This window comes from Muntiacus reevesi, chromosome 5 (assembly GCF_963930625.1).
Source record: "Muntiacus reevesi chromosome 5, mMunRee1.1, whole genome shotgun sequence".
In the NCBI taxonomy this organism is placed as follows: Eukaryota; Metazoa; Chordata; class Mammalia; order Artiodactyla; family Cervidae; genus Muntiacus; species Muntiacus reevesi.
This window is the reverse complement of record NC_089253.1, coordinates 40339445-40358216: the sequence shown is the minus strand read 5'-3', so window position 1 is coordinate 40358216 and position 18772 is coordinate 40339445. Positions and strand designations below refer to the sequence as shown.

Genomic DNA, 18772 nt, shown 5'->3' with positions numbered 1-18772 from the left:
GAAGCTTCTCTTGTCTCCCGCTGACCGAGGACCGGAGGACCCAGAAAGGAGAGGGTTGGCGCTCCCAGGTCTCCTCCTCGGACTTCGGTCCTGTGTACAGTGCCCACTCCCCTCCATTCTCAGGCGGCCCCTGTTTTCGCTCCAGTGAGGACAGAACACTAGGTTCCCCATTGGAAGCGCAAATCCTCGCACCGGGCGCTTAGAACGCCTGGGTGTAGGGCAGGAAGGTTAAAAGTGAGAAGGGACAGCTAGGCCCAAACCTCTGAGGACTAGATCCTCCCCTAGCCCCTGTCCGGGGGCGGAGTAGGGGTGAGGGGCAAGCTGCAGGACTGGCCCTTTAAGGGGGTGTGGTCGGGGGGCGGGGGAAGCGATCCAGACAGAGAAAGCGGCTTCGGCTGCGGCGGCTCGGGCGGCGGCCGCGGGGGACAAAGGGCGGGCGGATCGGTGAGGAGGGGGCGGGGCGCGGCCAGGCCAGGCCCGGGGGCTCCGCATGCTGCAGCTGCCCCCGGGCACCCCCGCCGCCGCCCTCGCCGCGGAGCCGCGCGGAGCCGAGCTCACGACCTAACCCGAGCCAGCGGCCGGGAGCCAGCCGGCGGGCGTCCGGGAGGCGGCGGCGCAGGGAGGGGCCCGACGCGCGCACGTGGCCCCGGCGGCCGCCATGGCGGACAGCGGCCCCGCGGGGGGCGCGGCGTTGGCGGCCCCGGCCCCCGGACCGGGGAGTGGCGGCCCAGGGCCCCGCGTCTACTTTCAGAGCCCCCCTGGGGCTGCAGGCGAGGGCCCGGGCGGCGCGGACGACGAGGGCCCAGTGAGGCGCCAAGGGAAGGTCACGGTCAAGTACGACCGCAAGGAGCTACGGAAGCGCCTCAACCTGGAGGAGTGGATCCTGGAGCAGCTCACTCGCCTCTACGACTGCCAGGTGTGTCTCCCACCCTGCGCCGACACCCTAAAACCGGTTCCGATTCGGGCCTCCTGGAAAACCCACCTTGAGCCCGCCTGTCACCCGGAGTCAGTGGGCACCCCGCTTAAGCGCGCTCCCCTGCTTTCTGTACTCCCCGCCCCCAATGTATGTTCTTTCTTGTCTGACCTAAGTCACTTCTTTCTTATTCGCTGCCTTGGACAGGAGACCTGGGGCTAGTCTAGGCTGGCTGGGGAAGGAGAGCTACCTATCACTTGCTAGCCTAGACCAGTTTAAGGCACTAGCCAACCCCGTTGTTGGGGTTTATGTGTCTTGCCTGTTTCTAATGGGCTAATCTGGAGTCCATCTTGGCATGGGGGGCAAGCTAGCCCACTCTCTGGGTTCTGGTTCTCCACCCTGTGACTCCTTCCTTGCTCAAGTGGTGACTCAGGCCCCGGGGGCCAGGGTGGAGGAGTGGGCTTGCCCTGTGCTGCCTACCCTAGCCCAGCCCTGGAATGCAGTTGGCTCCAGACGGGAGAGATGCTTCCTGGGGGAGGAGGGGTGACAGGCACCCCCTCCCTCGGCAAAGCATGGGCTCTTTGTTTCCCCTTTACCAGGCCTGGGTCCTTCCCACTGACCCCTCACCCTTCACTTCCTCCCCACTCCTGGGAAGCTGTGACAGGTGTTTGGGGGAGGGGAAGGGGGCCGTGATGAGTTGGGGCAGCTGGCCCCATCTGTGCTCTGGTTGAGATGGGGGGCTCGGAAGTTGGGGAGACACATCTGTAGGGTTCCCAGCCTAGGATCCCCGGCCCTGGCCGTCTGGCACCCAGGGTGCCCAACTGGCAGGGACAGGAAGCTCCCCCCCCACATTGGGCAGTTTGCCTTGGCACAGGCCTGATCTGTTTTCTTCCTCGGAGCAGCTGCCGCTGTCTGCTGGGCAAAGAGGGCTGGCTCCCGTCTTCAGTAGGGCAGGGGCCTCAGCCAGAGCCCCTCTCACACCCTCTCTCCCAACTCAGGCCCTTGTCTCTCCCTCCTCCCCTACCCCTACCCCAGGAAGAGGAGATCCCAGAGCTGGAAATCGACGTGGATGAACTCCTGGACATGGAGAGTGATGATACCCGGGCTGCCAGGGTCAAGGTAAGAGGGGCTGGAAGGCAGGAGGGCCAGGTCAGGGGAGCAGGGGCTAGAGGGCGGCTGGGGGCGGTCTGCCCGTCGTTGGGTCGGCAAGCCTCTGAAGCCAGGCCTGCCTTGATCTGCGGCAGTCAGCTCTGTGATCTTGGGCTCAGCTTCGGCCTCCACCAAAGGGGGCCAGTAGTTACTTGCCGAGCTGTTCAGTAGCATGTCCAGTGCCTTGGAAGAGGGTACGGGTGAACTCTAGGTCTGTGTTCTGGAGACTCAGTTACCCTTCCCCTCCTTGCCCCACCAGGAGCTGCTGGTTGACTGTTACAAACCCACTGAGGTAAGGAAACGGTTTCCCCAGGGGTGGGGTGAGGAGCCTGGGGTCCTGTCCTCTTGGGGCCTGGTCTCCTTAATGTCTTCCCTCCCTCCAGGCCTTCATCTCTGGCCTGCTGGACAAGATCCGGGGCATGCAGAAGCTGAGCACACCCCAGAAGAAGTAAGGGTCCTTGACCCAGCTGAATGGTGGCTCCACAGGACAATCGCTGCCCCCTGACCTCGTAGCAACAGCAATACCAGGGGGCCCTGCGGCCAGGCCTGGTGCCACGAGCAGGGCTCCCTGTGCCCCTGGCCCAGGGGCCTCTTCCCTGCCCCCTCAGTTTTCCATTTTTGGGGTTTTTTATTATTATTAAACTGATGGGACTTTTTGTGTTTTTATATTGACTGCGGCGCGGGCCCTTTAATAAAGCTAGGATACGCCTTTGGTGCAGTTCACAGGCTCGCCTGGTCTCTTTTGGGGGGACACACTGCTCTCTGACTGCTGCCAGCTCAGCTTCTCCCCAGGTGACCACAGGCCTTCCTGAGGGCCACGTAGCCATGGCGATAGCCCAGTGCTGGCTCCCAGACTAGGAGCTGGAAGTGGCTGGGGAGCTGGGGAGGAGCCATGCTGCTGCCGGCAGGCAGGAATACTCTTTTCCCCTCTGGACAAGGGCCACCGTGCCACTCAGGGCTTGGCCATCGTGACCTCCATGCCACTGAGCCTTCTAGATCCCAAGGTTCTGCAGCCCAGAAGGGAGAAGGAGGGATGGGAGGAGGTCGAGGGAGAGAGGAGGCTGAACCTGTGGTTTCTAAGTCTCTCAGGGCCCACAAAGAAACACAGGCTCACTTCATGGGTTTTAAGGTGTTTTTTTTTTTTTTCTTTAAACAGTCTGGTCCCTGATGGGGGCCTCTCCACCGCCCCTCTCCAGTTTGGCTACAGTTCTGAACGTCGCTCAATTTTGAGCAGCTCCACCTCGAACACCAAGGTTGCACCACCTGCAGGGGAGAGGTGGGAGTAGAATGAGAACTAGGGCCACCAGGAGATGGAATGGATGCAGCAGATGGAGAGGGGGACACAAAGGTCTATTACCTGGAATCTTTGGGGGAGCTCCCCGCTCTCCATACCCTGCAAAGATAACACAAAGAAACAGAATGAGTTGTGGCCAGGCAGAGTGAGGTGTTTGCAGACAACCAGGCTGAAGCCAAGCCTCTACCCATTCTAGCACTAGGCCAGAAATGGGAAACGGGGGGGAAAAAACAAGGGAAAGTTAGTCGCTCAGTCATGTCCAACTCTTTGCGATCCCATGAACTACACCCTGCCAGGTTCCTCTGTCCATGGAATTCTCCAGGTAAGAATACTGGAGAGGGTTGCCAATTCCTTCTCCAGGGGATCTTCCCAACCCAGGGACTGAACCTGGGTCTCCTGCACTGCAGGCATCTTCTTTACCATTTGAGCCACCAGGGAGATGGGAGGGGGCTTGCAAAAGGTCAGAGAGTTGGCACCAGAGCCAAGTGTCCCAATGGTCTTGCCCTGTCCTCATTGCTGGACAAGGCTAGACTTGGAAGTGGCATGGATTGAATGAACTGAGTGGAGATCGATGCAGAGACTAAATCAGCCTTCACCCTTATAGGGATAATACACCCTGAACTCCCTATCCCCGCTCCGAAAACAGCCTCTTACCCAGCTCTGATGGAATCACCAGCTTCCGCTTTTCCCCCTCACACATCCTGCAGGACAACACATGTTCAGCATGTGGCAACAACCAGGCTCCTTGATCCCTCCCCCCATCCCTGGGGCTTGCCTCCCACAGTTTACCTCCTGGGCCACAGCCATGGTCCCACGACTCACCCTAGCAGCCCCTGGTCCCAGCCCTTGATGACCTGGCCTGTGCCCAAGGAGAAGACAAAGGGCTGGTTCTGGGGCAGGCTGCTGTCAAACTCTGTTCCATCTTCTAGCTTCCCCTGTGAGACCATGGGAAGGCCAGTGAGGAGGAGGGTCTGCTCTGACACCCCACCCCCAGTGCTCTTCCCATCAAGGTGGCACCCCCCACAGCATTGGTGGCCATAGTCCTAGCAGGAGACAGAACGTTGGGGAGCTCACAGTACACTGTCACTGTTTAATGATGCCAACCTGGGAGTAGACAGTGAAAAGCAAGACAGAACCATGCATAGTAGATGAGAAGACTAGCCCAAGAGATCCCCCTTTTGGCAGAGAAACCCGGCTCCCGGTTCCTTTCTTGTCCCCAAAGGCCCCGCCCCCCAAAGCTCCACCCCTTCACCCACCGTATAGTGCATGTGCAGGACGTCCCCTTTCCTCGATTTGATGGGACAGTGGTCTACCCGTTTCTTGACTCCAATCTGCAGCTTCCGTTTGCCCTCGGCCCCTGTGGCCGTGACTAGGGCGCTCAGGCAGATGGACAGTACTGTCAAGACCCAGCTCAGCCTCATCTCTCTGTGGGAACAGACCCCGACCAACCAACCGGGGGAGAGGAACGGGAGGGCATGGAACACCGGCAGGTACCGGGAGGATTCCACCCCACCGTGACCCCTGCCTGCCCCTGGGGATCCCCTTGTTCGGGATCACCGCCCCCTCCCCCAGGCTCCACGGCCACACTTACCAGTCCAGTGAGAAGGGGGCTTGCCCGAGGACCCCAGCAGCGGGGAGAGGGGGTCAGGGGAGGCCACAGCAGCCAGGGTCCCGCCCCTTTGCTCACCCCCAGCCCTTCCGTCCCTCCCAGTCCCCAGCTCTTCTCTTCAATTCCCACCCGTCCCCTTCCGCAAAGTCCAGACCCTATCTGGCTGCAGAGTGGTTGCCCCGACCGGGCGACCCCATTCACGCCACACCCAGTTGCCTCCCGCCCAACACACCCACACATCTGCGGCTGCCGCAGGGGGTCGGCCCCGAGGCACCCACACGTCGCCACTGGGTGGCTCCGGGGAGCCCTTGTCCTCCGGGGGTACCCCCCAGGCTGGCCCTGTGCCTCCGCCCGAGGCGCCGCCCCAACTCTGAGCCCTCGGGGGCCTGCGGGGCACCCAGACTGGTCCCGTGTCGGGTGGCCGCCGAGCCCGCTCCACCCATACCACCTCTCCCGGGGGAGTTCTAGGCCTACCGCGTCCCCAGGCACGGCCACCGCGGAGACCGCCCCCGCGTGGACGCCCCGGGCCATTACCTGGGCCTACCCCTTCGCTAGGCTCCTTGGCCCCACCTTTTAGAGGGCGTGGTTCCGCCCCCAACCCTGTAGCCCCGCCCCCGACAGAACTAGACCCCTCTTCCTGGACCGTAGCCGCGCCACTCACCGGCTGAAGCCCCGCCCCCAGCGCCTGCGTTCCTTCCTCCTCGGCCTCCAAACCCGAGGCTCCTCCTTCCGCCTCTTCCAGCTCCTCCTCCAAGGGCCAGTCTCCACCCCCCAAAGGTCCTAGCCCCGCCCCCAGGTCGCGAGCTCCGCCTCCCACCGGCACCAGCTGAGAGGTTCCACCCGTTGCCGTTCGACTTCCCGCCCCAACTCCCGGAGCCCCGCCCCGTGAGGCGTGAGAACCCTCCCCCTGCGGCATCCCCGGACAGCGCGGACCCCCCAACAGTCAATTTCCTCGTGACCTATCCCTCGTTGACACTCGGAGCCCCAGCCCGATCCTGCCCTGCCTGATCCAGCCTTCCCTCTTGTACCCCGGCTCCCCCCAGCCCGGGCTGTGGCCCCCGCTCACCTCCTCGCCGCGCCCCCGGAGTCAACCCCAGTCGTGCCGCCGTCTCTGCGCAGGCGCATCATCGTCGCCACCAGCCCTGGCCACGCCGCCCGCCCTCATTGTACCATGCAAAACCCGCGGCCACACGCCCGCTGGGGAAGGTTCTTCCCTAGCCCCGCCCCCGCGCCACCATGTGACCCATACGTCACGTCCGGTGGCTTTGTAGTCCTTAAGGTGAGGTGAAAGTGACTTCCGAAAGGGCCGAAGGCACTTCCGTTTGAGGTGAAGTTAAGGTCAGGCGGGCGCGGGTTCCCGGAGGGGGTCTTGAGACGCCATTTTCTGTCGCCCCCAGCTTGACGCTCCTGATTGCCCTTGGGCCTCTTCTGATCCACAGTCCTCAGTTGCTATGGAAAGAGCCTAGCTTCAGAGTGAGCCTTGGGTTTGAATCCTGGGTCTGCCTCTCATTGACTGGGTGACCTTGAACAAGTTTCTTGGCCTGGTGACTCTTGGGCTTGATAACATCCACCCCACAGGGTCCCTGTTGGAGTCCCCCCATAATGTGCACAGCTAGGCCCACAGCAAATGCTCTTAGCTTTTTTCTTCCAGCATCCAGGCCTGCCTCTACCTGCGGCATAATGACCCTGAGTCATGACTGTAACGGTCTGACTGGGTCCATTCCCCGTACAGACTTATTTCCAGTCGCTTCAGCACCCAGGAGTAAACGTGTGTGCTCAGTCGCGTCTGACTCTTTGTGACCCCATGGACTGTAGCCCACAAGGCTCCTCTGTCCATGGGATTTCCCAGCAAGAATACCGGAGTGGGTTGCCATTTCCTACTTCAGGGGATCAAACCTGCATCTCCTGCATTGGCAGGTGGATTCTTTATCACTGATAAACCTGGGAAGTTCCACTTAAGTCATGAACCTTCAGTTGTGCTTAGTTGCTCAATCCTCTCTGACTCTTGTGACCTCATGGACTGCAGCCCGCCAGACTCCTCTGTCCATGGCAATTCTCCAGGCAAGAACACTGGAGTGGGCTGCCATGCCCTCCTCCAGGGGATCTTCCCAACCCAGGGATTGAACCCAGGTCTTCCACACTGCAGGCAGACTGAACCTGCAATTGAAGGCAGCTAAACCTAAGCTGAATGTTAGGGAGATGGATGATCTGAGGCCAAATCCTCAGCCTTTCCGAGCTTATCTCCTCAACTGAAGAAGGAAGATAATCACAACACTGACCTCAGAATTGAGGGTTAGGTGAGAAGGCGCATACGAAGCACATGCTCATTGGACAAGCTAAATGGGTTTGGGAGGTAGTAGCTATGGGCCCTAGCCCTCATGTGTCTCACTCTAATTGAACTCTCGCATTTTTGGTAACAGCATAGCTGAGAAAATGATTTGAAAGTAGCAGTCACTTGTCAGAAACCCTCTCTTCTGGTTTACCACCACTCTTGGTTTGGGCCTAACAAGATCACTACCCCTTCCTCAATGACTTCAGAGAAGGCCTCCATTAGGTAGCTGCTTTGGGTTAAACTCTGCCCTGAATGTTCTGCCTTGATGGGGCAAAGTACTGGTGCCCAAGGTTGCCTTTCAGTTCACCCCCTCCCCTCACAACTGAGCCCCAGGGGCCCTAGAGAGGGCAGGCAGAAAGCTGACCACTGAGTTTGGGCTGGGTCAGATAAAGGTCAGGAGAGTACCAAGCAGAGCATGGGGAGGGGAACTCAAGGTGCGAGGGAGGTGACAGTGAAGACAGCGATTGAAAAAATAGAGAGTTTAAGCTCCATGAAGCAAAAAGTTGCAACCACAGAGTGTAACCTGGCAGGGAAGATGAGTGTTCTTTTCTGTTACATGACTCTTAACTTTCTTGGCACCCAAGGGCCCAGACCACAATGATCATCTGCTCCCTCTGTGTGTACACATGAGGCTCAGCAAGAGGGGCAGTGACAGCCGAGGGCATTCGGCAGAACTGAGTCCCACCTCAAGCTCATTGGCCATCTCCTTCCAGAAAGGAACCCTTGAGATGGACCCAGGGGCAGGGCCCATTAACGCAACATGAAAGTGAAGGATGCACGATTCTGGCACTGTGACCTTTTGTGTGTGTTGGGTGGGGAGGGTCTTTGGACCCCATCTCCTCCAAGCTCCATGTCTAGGAGGCAGTACAACACAGACGTTCATGTCCAAACCAGCCAGCCTGGACACTGACAGACAGTGACAGAGGCAGGGACAGTTCCATCTCTTTTATCAGGACTGGGGTTCACAGTTCCTGTGCTGAAGCCCAACTCCCACACTTTTGTAGAGGATCGGGGTCTTCTTAGTGAGGGGACAGAGGAGCCAGCTGTTAGATGCTCACTTGTACAAGGTGGTTGAAAACTGAGTCAGGACCCCATTCTCTTCCAGGTTGGTACGTGACCCCTCTTGCTGCCTCCAGGTCTCCTCGTCCAACTCTGTCCACCTTGTTGGACAGCAGCCTTGGAGAGACAAGGGGCAGCTGGAAGTCCCTCCGAGAGGCCCGGGTCCCAGAGGAGCTTCTGCCTAGGCTGAGGTCTTGGAGGCTGCCCTCCTGCCTCCCGGGGGGAAGGGCTGTGAGGCTAGGGGCCCCACTGAGTCTGAAAAGCGGTTTGTCACCTTCGCAGCTTCCGGCACCTGAGAAGGGAAGAAGGGAGGAAGGTGTCTGTCCACACTGGCACCAAAGCTGAGCCCCCGTTTCTCTAGATGCACCCGCTTGTTAACTTCTGTGAACCCCATTCTCCTCTAACACTCCTGGGAAGCCCCAGCTGGCCCGACCCACACAAGGCCACCCCATGACCCTGCTGTGGAAGGGAGGGGTGGTGAGAAGAAGATGAGGGTGGACCAGGGTTCCACTACATCTCCTGGCCTCCCAGAGCCTGTAAGGTAGAACATCAACGTCTACCACTGACATTTCTGAGACGGTTCAGAGCTTTACAAACTGGAAGCCTGTCTTTGCATTGCCACTCCTGGCCATGTCACCTCTTCCAGGACATCTCTAGCCTCTCAAAGACGATAAGACAACGTCAGGCACCGATCACCACAGCCCCCGACATCCTCTGCTGGCATCATGTGTCTGACTCCCGCATTAGAACAAGGGCCTTGTTTTTGCTGACCCCAGTGCCAACTAGGTGCTGGGTCAATATTTATTCAACCCGGTCAAAGCTTCCCTTTCCCTGGCTCTTCTCCCATTGGCTCTTCTCCCACCTGCTCCAGGATGGGCCTGGCCACCACCCCTGACTCCTCACCTGCAGGTGTCTGGGTTAAGCTCTAAGCCCCGCCCTTGACAACGGAGGAAGCTGCGGCGTCGGCAGCGGCAGCGGCAGGTCCGGGGGTCAGGGCGCTGGCGGCGCTGGGGGCAGCGTGGGCAGAGGGGCCTGGGGCTGGAGTGGGATGGGTGATGTCAGCTGGGGAGGGTGCTCCAGGGGCAGGGTCCCAGCCCGGAACAGAGCGGGGCTGGGGACGGTGGTGGGGAGTGGAAGCCCTAGGAGGAGAAGCAACATGTCTCGGGTGGGAAGGAAGAGTCTTCCCAAGGGCTGGGGTCAGGGAAGAGCACAGAGTCTTGGGGAGCAGAGAAAAAGAGGAGGGGGGGACAGGCAGAAGAGGAGAAGGAGGGGAGGGGACCACAGCTTCCTGACACACCCTAACACCCCCTGCCCCAGCCACACGTGACTTTCTGGGCACTGGGCCTGGGCTCCAACCCCACCCCAGCAAGAGCCCAAGACTCACCTGTCTGGCTTCACAGCACTCTCTCTTTTTTTTGGTCTGAAAAGTAAGAGAGACGAACAGAGACAAGGACAGAGAGGATCAGGAAGTCAAGCATTCTCCGCTCTCTTGCCCTCGATCCCAGGCCTGCCCGGCTCTACCCTTGGAAACCTTGTCCCCACTGCGGTGTACCGCCACACCCAGCACCCCCTCACTGGCACCTGCATTCACACTGGCTGTGTTCTTCCAGGGACATCTCCCCCAGCTGACTGCTTGGGTACCGGATCATGAGGATCTGGGCTCAGGAGAACAGGGAGAGACACAGACACAGTGAGAGAGATGGGAAGGGGGCGCTCCAGGGCTGGAAGGGTGAGAACACCTTGCCCACCGCCCAGGGCTCTGGCCACCACCCACTCAGTCTCCAGCGTCCAGCCAGGCACACTCCCCCTGCTCCCTACCTGCATTCGGACTTGGTGCTGCCCAGTGGGCACGCACTCCAGGCCATCGTCAGGGCAGCAGCCGCCGCAGCGCTGCACCGTCACGCAGCTGGGCACCAGTTGCTTAGCCACAGTGCCGACGAGCTCCATGTTCAGGGGCACCACCACCTCCCGCGGCTGGCAGGTGGCACGAGCATACACGTCTATCCATGACACTACTGGGGGTAGATGCGGAAGGGTTAAGTTCCCCCAGGGTTTCCTGCAGCTGCCCCCTGGTTCCTCTACCCCTGCGTCCGGAAGCTGTTCTCCTTAGTTCCCCCATCATAGCCATCCTCCACTAACCCCCATTTCTGCCAACCCAATCTGTCTTCCTTGCCCTGTTCATCCAGATACCAGGCATCCCACTGCCTCAAATCTGCTCTTCTGTGAAATGGGCAGAATTAAGAGTCTGCATCTTACAGAGAGGCTGTGATTACACAAGATGAGAAATACATGGAGTCTGCAATCAGGGCTGGAAGCAAATGTTCTGCGCGCTGGCTGGTGCAGAGTTCTGTTACTATTACCTTTCTTCTGGTGACCAGGGGCATCAGGCTGGGAGATGGGGGCCTGTAGGAGAGAAGAAAGCTGGACCCAAGTTGCACTCCAGGAAGGGCTGGCAATGTCTTTCTCCCCAGGGCTCTGCCCTTGCAGTCAGGAGGCTTAAACTCCCCCCTGGGTCACTCTAGCTTTACCTGTTCTCTCCAGGCCACCTGGGACCTGCCCCGGCTACTACCCGCCAGACCCGCTCTGGCAGCAGCCTCGAACCTCCAAGCCTGGGGTCCGGGCTAATTCTCCAGGCCCCAGATCAGGAAGGGGCACAGTGGGCGCCGAACTGCGTCCGCCAGGCACCGAGGCGGCCCCGCCCCCGGCTGCGCCCAGGGGACGGGGTGTGGCGGGGGAGTGGCCCCGGAGTCGGGCGGGCAGGCGAGGAGGGACTCCCCGGGGATGCCTGGGCTGGGCTCCCGAGACGCCCCCGTGGACCCCCAAGAACCCCGCGCCTTCCCACTTCCGCCAACCTTGAGAGAGGGCACGGCGCGCGGGCGGGATGTCGCGGACGCACGTACCTGGGCGGGGGCCAGCTGCAGGAGCAGGGCGAGCAGCAGGCGGCGGAGCAGGGGGCTCATGGTGCCCGCGGGGGCCGCGCGCCGGGGGCGCCCGCATCGCCCTAGCCGGGCGGCGCGGGGGGCGGCGGCAGCCAGAGCCCCATGGCGCGGGCCCGGGCGCGGCGGGCGGGGGCCGGGCGCGGGGGGCGGCTCCTCCGCGGCCCCCTCCCGAGCCCTGGGCGCAGGCAGCGCAACGCAACGCAGCGGCGGCGGCCGGAGGAGCCGAGCGGGCGGGCGGCCGGTGGTGGCGGCGGGCGGCGGGGACGGCGGGGACGGCGGGGGCGGCGGGGGGCCGGGCCCGGGCTGGCGGGCGGGCGGCTCATGTGACCCAGACACGCGCTCCCCACCGGGCCGCGGGGCGGGGGAGGGGGGGCGAGGCCGCCGGCGGGGCCCGCCCCCTCCACACACACACGCGCGCGCGCACGCACACACACACACACACACACACACACACACTCTCAGACACTCACTCACACACTCACACACACACACACACACACACACTCTCAGACACTCACTCACACACTCACACACACACACACACACCCTCCTGTCGCTGCAGGGGAAAGGGGACGCACCGCCCAGGGGGCCGGGCTCCCGGGTTGCCGGCACCAAAACCCGGAGGGCGGGGCCGGGGCGGGGGGCGCTGGGCCTGTAGGAGGGAGCCAGACGAGAGCTCTGAGAATCATTTTATTGCACGCGTTTTGGGTCGTGAGGCGTCCCAGAAAGGGGCACCCCGCAGGCCCCATCCAAGGTGAGCTCTCCAAGGTGAGCTGCTCAGGGGCCCGGGGGCACGACCCCGGGGCCTTGGGGGGGCCCGGGTGATGGCTGCAGCTGCTGCCTCTGCCGCTGCTCCTGCAGGAGCCTGGCTCTGTTGGCCCTGCAGGGAGAGCATCTGAGTGGTCGGGACTAGGATCCTGGGGGTGGTGCTGGCACAGGGAAGGGAGGGCAGGAAAGAGCTGGGACAGACCTGGCCCGGGCCCGAGTCTCGTTATAGATGGCTGTGATGATCCGATCCTTCTCATCCATGAAGCTACGATGCAACTGCTCCAGCTTCCTGCAAAGGGGTTACAAAGAACACTGGGACCCCCAATCTCTGCTGTCCCCCAAGTCTCAGTCCCCTCCCCTCCACTCCAGGCTCTCACAGCTTTACACCTGTGGGGACCCCAGCCGAAGTGCCCATGCTAGGTGAGGAGATGGGCACAGAGTGGTCGGGACTTGTCCAGGGTCTCATGGCGACCCAGGTCCCTGACGGTCATGACAGCAGCTCTGAGCATCAGAGAGGTCCTTGAAGGAGACTAGAAAGGTTGGTTCTAACTTGATCACTGAACTAGGCACACTGCTAGCAGTGGGCACCAGCCTTTAGGTGTCTCTACTGTTGAAGCTCAGTGGCATGGCATGTGTGAGAGGGTGGCAGGAACAAATGAGGGCAGTTGCTGGTAAGGCCCAGCTCCACCCATTTCCTTCTTGTGCAGGCTCTCTGGTTGGCTCTAGCACTCTGGCGATCAGCACCAAAGATTTAAATTCCAATGCAAAAAAAACTGAAATGACATGAGCTCTTAGTGCACAGCTGCCTTTGCCAAGTCAGAAGGGGCTCTACAGGAGACCTATTTCATGCCGTTCTTAGCTTGGGACACACAAGGGTGCAGGTCACAGGGGTGGTGTGGTTAGGTGGCTGACACTGGGCTTCGCAAACCCTTCTGCCCCCTGCCCATCGCCCCAGGGAGGCACACACCTGAAAGCCGCGTAGTGCAGGCCCATGCCGGCCAGCATGATCAGGAGGCAGTACCCCAGCACTCGCCGGTTGTGTTTGTGCTGCTGCTGCCTGGACTCTGGTCCCTGAGGCCTCACTTTATGAAACTGGGCCCAGTATTGTTCATTGGGGGGTGCCCCAGAACTGCTTGGAGGAAGAAGAAGGGACAGTGTAAGGATGAGTCCATCCAGACAGGCCTCCTGGCTTCTGCTCCCCAGCCTCGCCTCACCCCTCCAATCCCCTCATTTCCCTGTTCACACCTCTTTGGGACCCATCCTGATAAGGTCCATGCCAAAGGGCTCAACACTTGGGGGTGGTGAGCTGGGGGCTGGACCACTGTACCTGTATGCCTGGTGAGCAGACCTGGGGTGGGCTGTGGTTCCTGGAGACTTTGGGGAAGCTGCTGAGCGGAGCTGGTGGTCATAGCTGCGGCGGCTCTGCTCACGGCTCAGCACTTGGTACGCTTCACTCAGCTCCACAAAGCGACTGTGCAGGGCTGGGTTCCCGGGGTCCCGGTCAGGGTGCAGCTGGGGTGGAGCAAGACTCCCCTCATCTCCCTTTCCATGCCCCTTCCCAGGACCCATCCTGATAATGTCCACCCCCAAGGGTTCATGCCATTCCCAGAGGCCCTGCCTGGGGAGGGACCCTCACTCTCAGGCCTGCCCATCCCTGTAAAACACCACAGAGTCAGGAAGCACAGGCTTCTGCCTACTCCCCTTGTGTAAGTCCTTCCCACCTGCTGCCTGGCTCTCACTGTAAGTCCTGGATCCAGCTTTCTCAAGAGCAGGCAGACCAAGAGAACCAAGCCCAGCCCATCAGACAGGCCTCCTGGCTCCTGCCCCCCAGCCTTTCCTCCCACTGGGCAGATCTCTCCCCGTGGGGCACCTCCCCCTCCCTGTGAATGCTGAGGGAATATGCACCAGCCAGAGTGAGCTTCTCAGCTCCATTTCTGAGAATTTGAAGCATACCCCATCTGGCTCAGATTTCCCTTCCCCGTCTCCAGTTAAAACCACGGGTACCTCTTTGGACTTGGAGAAGAAAGCTCGTTTAACTTCTTCAGCGCTGGCACCAGGCTGCACCCCCAAGAGTTCGTAGTAGTTACTGGGGCCAGACCTGTGGAGAAAGGCCCAATCCTGCCAGGGCTAAGGAAGACACAGGATACCCCTTCCCCACCCACTTGGGCCACCCTTTGACTCAGCATCCTGGTGCTCAGGGTTGAGCCAGATACCAAGGATAGTCTCTGTAAATCATCCCTCCCTATTTGAGTGTTCCAGGTATGAGGCAGATCAAAATGTCTCCAAGTGTAGTTTTCAAATTCCTTGCATCAGAAACACCTGAAAATTATATATATATTTTTTGTTTTGATCATGTTTTTTAAAATAAATTCTTGGGACTTCCCTGGCCATCCAGTGGCTAAGACTCAGGGCTTCCACCACAAGGAGCCTAGGTTCCATCCCTGGTCAGGGGAACATGCCCTGCAGTGCGCCCAAAAGAAAAAAAAAGAAAAAATTATTGAGCCCCACCTCATTCCTGCAAATCAGAATCTCCAACTGGGACCCAGGAATCTGCAATTTTGTAAGCGCATCCCCCCCGCCCCGCCCCCGGTGTTATGCACAATGATGCTTAACAACCACCTGAGTTGTAGGAAGGGCACTAGGTTTGACTTGGGTTCAAATTTCAGATCTGTATGACCTTAGGGGTTATCCCTTAATCTCTGATACTGTGTCTTCAGCAGTGAAGGGGAGAGTAACCCGACAAATCTGTAAGGCGCCTGACACAGAGCTATCCCAGCACCTAGCCCAGCGCCTAGAATTGGGCAGGCCAGCAACAAAAACCTACTGAACGACCGGGCCTGATCCCGGGGGCCCGACTCACCGCTGCCGGGCGGCCGCTGCGAAGAACCAAATGGGAGGGTTGAGGGGCCACAGCCGGCATAGCCGCAGGGGCAGCATGGCGGCAGGCTGGGAGCTGATGAAAAGAGACCACAAAGAGGAGTGGGGATGGGACCCCTTGAATCGGAGGGAATGAGGAGCGGGGGCGTGCTGGCCCCGTTTAAATGCGAAGGAAAACTGAAGCAGGCCCGGGGGGCTCAGGGGCGTTTGGAGCCTTCTTGCTGAAAACCAGATCTGTGTTCTGGCCCCGTTCCCTCCTCTGTCCCGTGCGTCCAAGGCCCCCCTCCACGTTCGTCTCGGAGTCTGGACCACTAGCCCGGGACTCGGAGACCCCCTCCCCACCCTGGGAGTATTGTGGGGGGCGGGTGCAGGAGGAGCCACACCAAGCCCCGCCCTACTGCACTCACGGACTCCGCGGCGGCCGCCATTTCCTGCTCTTAGCCAGGCCCCGCCTCCGCACTCTTATTGGCTTAGACACCCAGGCACGCCCACAACCCCGAAGGGGCGTCCGTTCGGCGAAGCCCCGCCTCCGCACGCCCTTTGGCCTTTCACGCCTCACCCAGGCCGGAGGGCTTGCAGAGAGGCGCTGGGACCCACCCGGGGAGCCGGCGGGACTGGTCCTGCTCTTGAGTGAGGCTTTCAGTTCAGCCTCTGTTGCTCACTTCTTCGGACATGGCTGTTACTCTACTCTGCACCGAGACGCATTTCACAAAGCAGTTTCCACCCGTAGAGTGAAGTGTGAAAATTAGTCGCTCAGTCGTGTCCGACTCTGTGACCCCGTGGACTGTAGCCGCTAGGCTCCTCTGTCCATAGGATTTTCCAGGCAAGAATAATGGAGTGGGTAGCTATTTCCTTCTCCAGGGGATCTTCCAGACCCAAGGATCAAACCCGGGTCTCCTGCATTGCAGGCAGATTCGGGAAACCCTTCCACCCCATAGTCAGCCTGGAACCTCACTGGAACCTGGCAAAGGGGCACGGCCCTCAGCTTGCAGGGGGGAAACTGAGACTGGGCCTTTTTTTAACCCAAGTCACTTGTCCTGTCTCTCTCACCCATCCTGGGCTCGCCCAGTGACCCCCTCTGTCTCATGGAAACAGCAGATGCCAAAGGAATCCAAGAATAAAGTCCTTTATTGTCTTCAGAGCTGTGGTGATAGGGCTGGGAACTCCAGGAGACTCAGGTGGAACTTCCCTGGACCCGGTTGTAGAGGAAGATGGCGCCTTTGGCTGAGGGGCAGAGCTCAGCCCACATTTCAGTCTCCTGCAACCTCTGCATACTCTGTGGGGAGAGACAGTGAGACCCAGACATCTCAGCCTCAGGTTTCTTGTGGGAGCTGTGCCCACAGTTTCTGAGCCTCAGAGCCTCATGTTAAGGGGGCTGAGCAGGTCTCCAGCACTCTCCCTTGGGCTGAAGGCAACCCCGTGAGGACTTGTGGCTCTGGAGAGAAGCTCTGAGATCTGGGAGCCCTGTCTGACCCAGGCCTGGGAGACACGTGCATCACCAGGCCTCTGCAGGCCCCAACCCAGCTGCTTATCCAGCTGCTTGCCACCTCGAACCTGTTTCTCCACAAAGATGATTCCTGTGGATTCGTGGGCCTCAGGTCCCCCACTCATGTAGTGTCTCCTCACCTGCTCAGAAGTCAGGCTGCACCTGGACAGGATGTGAGAGTGGCCTGGTGAGTGCTTAGCCCCAGAGGGTCCCTGTGGAGCCCCAGCTCCCTCAGCCATGCCCCTCAACCACCCACCTACTCCAGGACCCAGGACTCTGTCCCCCAGAGATCACTCACTGGACGTAGAACTCAGCACTGGCACGACCGGCACTGGTCTCATTGCAGGCGATGCCCAACAGCAGCGGCTGGCTCAGGGTGAGTGGCGGCACATTCACCTGGGGCCAGAGGTACCACCTCTCAGTGCCCAATGCCCACATCCCTGCCCCCTCAGTGAAGAACAGCACGTTACCCTAATACAGCATTTTACAGTTTGTAGTTCAAGTGCCAAGAGTCACAGAAAGTCAGATCTTGGACCCATTCATTTCATGTGGGAAAAACAGAACTGGAGAGATGGAACAGTTTGCCCAGAGTCACCCAGGGGAAGTTGATTTAGTAACTGGGACTCCTATTTACCCCTCTTTTCAACAAACCTGGCAGCAGAGTAGGCAAGACATTATCATTATCCCCATTGTAGGGAGGAAAACCTTGAGGCACATAGAGAAAAGGGTTAGAATTCCACTTCAAGTGTGCCTAGCTGCAAAGCCAAGCTCTTTGCTCAATGCCAGATGCCTAGGACTTCCCTGACAGTCCAGTAGTTAGGAGTCCCATACTCTCACTGCCGAAGGCCTGGGTTCAATCCCTGGTCAGGAAACTAAGATCCCACATGCCATGTGCCAGTCTGGACCTGTGGAATTCTGGCTTGTCCTACCTCCTCCCTCCTTGCCCACTACTCTGTTCTGCCTGCCCCTCACTCACCTCATCACAGATCTCCTGGAGGACACTGGAGAAGAGCTCGTGTACCACCAGCTCCCCAGGGAGGTCCTTGTGCAGGGGGCTGTCACCTGGGCACAGGGCCTGTGAGAGGTCAAGCTCAGTCTCTGCTACCCCTCTTTCTGCCCTGCTTTCCCCCCACACTCACTGGCCCTGAGGGCCAATTTCTCTGACCCCAGCTCTCTTTTTCCAGATGGGCAACCACAGGTTCAGCTAGGTTCTCCATCCCCACCCCCATCCCCAGTTCCCTAGCTTCCCATGGGTCTGGGGCAGGATTCAGCAGAGAGGCTGAGAGGCTACCCCTAAGAAGAGACTTCAGAGAAGCACCAGGCCAACTCCCCTTTTAAGAGATGAGGAAGACAAAGCTGAGCTTTGTGGGTCTTTGTGCCTCTGTGCCCAGCCTGGCATCTCACCTGAGGCTCAGGATGCCCACCGGGCACGTCCACAAGCCCAGGTGCCTCAGCCACCTGGCCAGAGCGGCGCAGGAAGACAAGGAAGTCGTCAGCAGTGGCCAGTGCAGCGCCCACGCCCAGAGGGTCCGCCAGATAGGCTTGCTTGTCACCCCAGTCGATGGCCCCCTGCTGTCGCAGCCAGGCAGCTGAGCTGGCCCAGTTGGTCCCCAGGAAGTCTTGATAGGAAGTAAGGCCCAGGCGCAGGAGCAGCTGTGGCCCTGGCGAGCCAGTGGACGCCAGTGTGGCGGAGTGCAGGCGGAACTTGGGAGCGTCAAAGAGCCAGGGCTGGGCCTGAAGCCGGCTCTCCCAGATCGCGGCGATGGCCTTGTCCCCTCCTGGCAGTGGGCGACGGTCATAGGCTGGGCTCAGCTCAGCTTGTACCTGCTTCTCAGGCAGCCCCCCCTGGGGGCACTGCAGCAGCAGGGACACCTCAGGGTCCATGGCCTGGAGAGGGCAGTTCTGGGGAGGACACAGCCAAGCTTGTCACCTCGGGGGACCCACAGCCTCCCTTGGGCCCGGTAGCTGGCCCCCTCTATCACAGACTATCTGAGGGTACCCCCAGCCCTTCTGCACCCCCCTGACCACTCCCTGGGCAGTAAAATGTCTTATCATCCCAGCAAGAGCTGCAAGGCTCCTGCTACCAGGCATCTCTTAGACTCCCCGGCATCCCTACAACCCAGAGGTCCTGAGTCCTGTCTCCCCCTAGTGCCCCTGTTTCCCCAAACCAAAGGTCCTGCCTCCCCCCAGTGCCCCTGTCTCCGCAACCAAAGGTCGTGGCTCCAACCCTAGACACGCCGGGACCCCTCCCACGGTTCGGAAGCTCCAGCCTCCAGCCCGCACTCACCGGCCCACTCTCCCTCAGGCTCCGCCCCTTTCCTCGGAGCGGAAGTGCCTGCCCCCTTC

At 60.2% G+C, this 18772-nt stretch overlaps 5 protein-coding genes across 17 annotated transcripts; 1 reads left to right on the top strand and 4 right to left on the bottom strand.

The window, feature by feature from the left end:
• Window positions 1-490: 490 nt before the first annotated feature.
• On the top strand, window positions 491-2782 carry PPP1R14B (protein phosphatase 1 regulatory inhibitor subunit 14B). Its single transcript, XM_065937622.1, is given in 6 exon segments — window positions 491-524; window positions 527-633; window positions 635-916; window positions 1949-2032; window positions 2322-2354; window positions 2446-2782. Coding segments are annotated over 6 exon segments (609 nt in total). The 3' UTR covers window positions 2515-2782.
• Window positions 2783-3180: 398 nt separating this feature from the next.
• Window positions 3181-6184, bottom strand: FKBP2 (FKBP prolyl isomerase 2). Of its 5 annotated transcripts, none has more exons than XM_065936532.1 (6): window positions 6032-6184; window positions 4613-4781; window positions 4179-4291; window positions 4011-4057; window positions 3420-3455; window positions 3181-3325 (listed from the first exon to the last, which is right to left on the bottom strand). In XM_065936532.1, the coding sequence occupies exons 1-6, from the start codon at window positions 6091-6093 to the stop codon at window positions 3264-3266; spliced, it is 489 nt and encodes a 162-aa protein (XP_065792604.1). In that variant the 5' UTR covers window positions 6094-6184; the 3' UTR covers window positions 3181-3263. The 5 variants fall into 5 exon arrangements, with proteins under 5 accessions (XP_065792604.1, XP_065792606.1, XP_065792607.1 ...); XM_065936534.1 differs by lacking the exon at window positions 6032-6184 and adding an exon at window positions 5500-5614; XM_065936535.1 differs by lacking the exon at window positions 6032-6184 and adding an exon at window positions 5440-5506.
• A 2043-nt stretch (window positions 6185-8227) lies between these two features.
• Window positions 8228-11589, bottom strand: VEGFB (vascular endothelial growth factor B). Of its 7 annotated transcripts, none has more exons than XM_065937613.1 (8): window positions 11257-11589; window positions 10717-10759; window positions 10175-10368; window positions 9938-10011; window positions 9741-9776; window positions 9260-9394; window positions 8631-8648; window positions 8228-8473 (listed from the first exon to the last, which is right to left on the bottom strand). In XM_065937613.1, exons 1-8 carry the CDS (start codon window positions 11314-11316, stop codon window positions 8344-8346), a joined length of 690 nt encoding a protein of 229 aa, XP_065793685.1. In that variant the 5' UTR covers window positions 11317-11589; the 3' UTR covers window positions 8228-8343. The 7 variants fall into 7 exon arrangements, with proteins under 7 accessions (XP_065793685.1, XP_065793684.1, XP_065793691.1 ...); XM_065937612.1 differs by having other exon boundaries at window positions 10175-10371; window positions 11257-11581; XM_065937619.1 differs by lacking the exon at window positions 11257-11589 and adding an exon at window positions 10885-11067.
• A 383-nt stretch (window positions 11590-11972) lies between these two features.
• Window positions 11973-15406, bottom strand: DNAJC4 (DnaJ heat shock protein family (Hsp40) member C4). Of its 2 annotated transcripts, none has more exons than XM_065937620.1 (7): window positions 15348-15406; window positions 14924-15016; window positions 14068-14161; window positions 13391-13575; window positions 13031-13195; window positions 12266-12352; window positions 11973-12175 (listed from the first exon to the last, which is right to left on the bottom strand). In XM_065937620.1, the coding sequence occupies exons 2-7, from the start codon at window positions 14998-15000 to the stop codon at window positions 12073-12075; spliced, it is 711 nt and encodes a 236-aa protein (XP_065793692.1). In that variant the 5' UTR covers window positions 15001-15016; window positions 15348-15406; the 3' UTR covers window positions 11973-12072. The 2 variants fall into 2 exon arrangements, with proteins under 2 accessions (XP_065793692.1, XP_065793693.1); XM_065937621.1 differs by having other exon boundaries at window positions 13031-13192.
• A 644-nt stretch (window positions 15407-16050) lies between these two features.
• NUDT22 (nudix hydrolase 22) lies at window positions 16051-18747 on the bottom strand. 2 transcript variants are annotated; one of them, XM_065937610.1, is made up of 6 exons: window positions 18714-18747; window positions 17831-18328; window positions 17403-17501; window positions 16725-16822; window positions 16495-16588; window positions 16051-16216 (listed from the first exon to the last, which is right to left on the bottom strand). In XM_065937610.1, the coding sequence occupies exons 2-6, from the start codon at window positions 18308-18310 to the stop codon at window positions 16115-16117; spliced, it is 873 nt and encodes a 290-aa protein (XP_065793682.1). In that variant the 5' UTR covers window positions 18311-18328; window positions 18714-18747; the 3' UTR covers window positions 16051-16114. The 2 variants fall into 2 exon arrangements, with proteins under 2 accessions (XP_065793682.1, XP_065793683.1); XM_065937611.1 differs by having other exon boundaries at window positions 18654-18719.
• Between the last annotated feature and the right edge of the window lie 25 nt (window positions 18748-18772).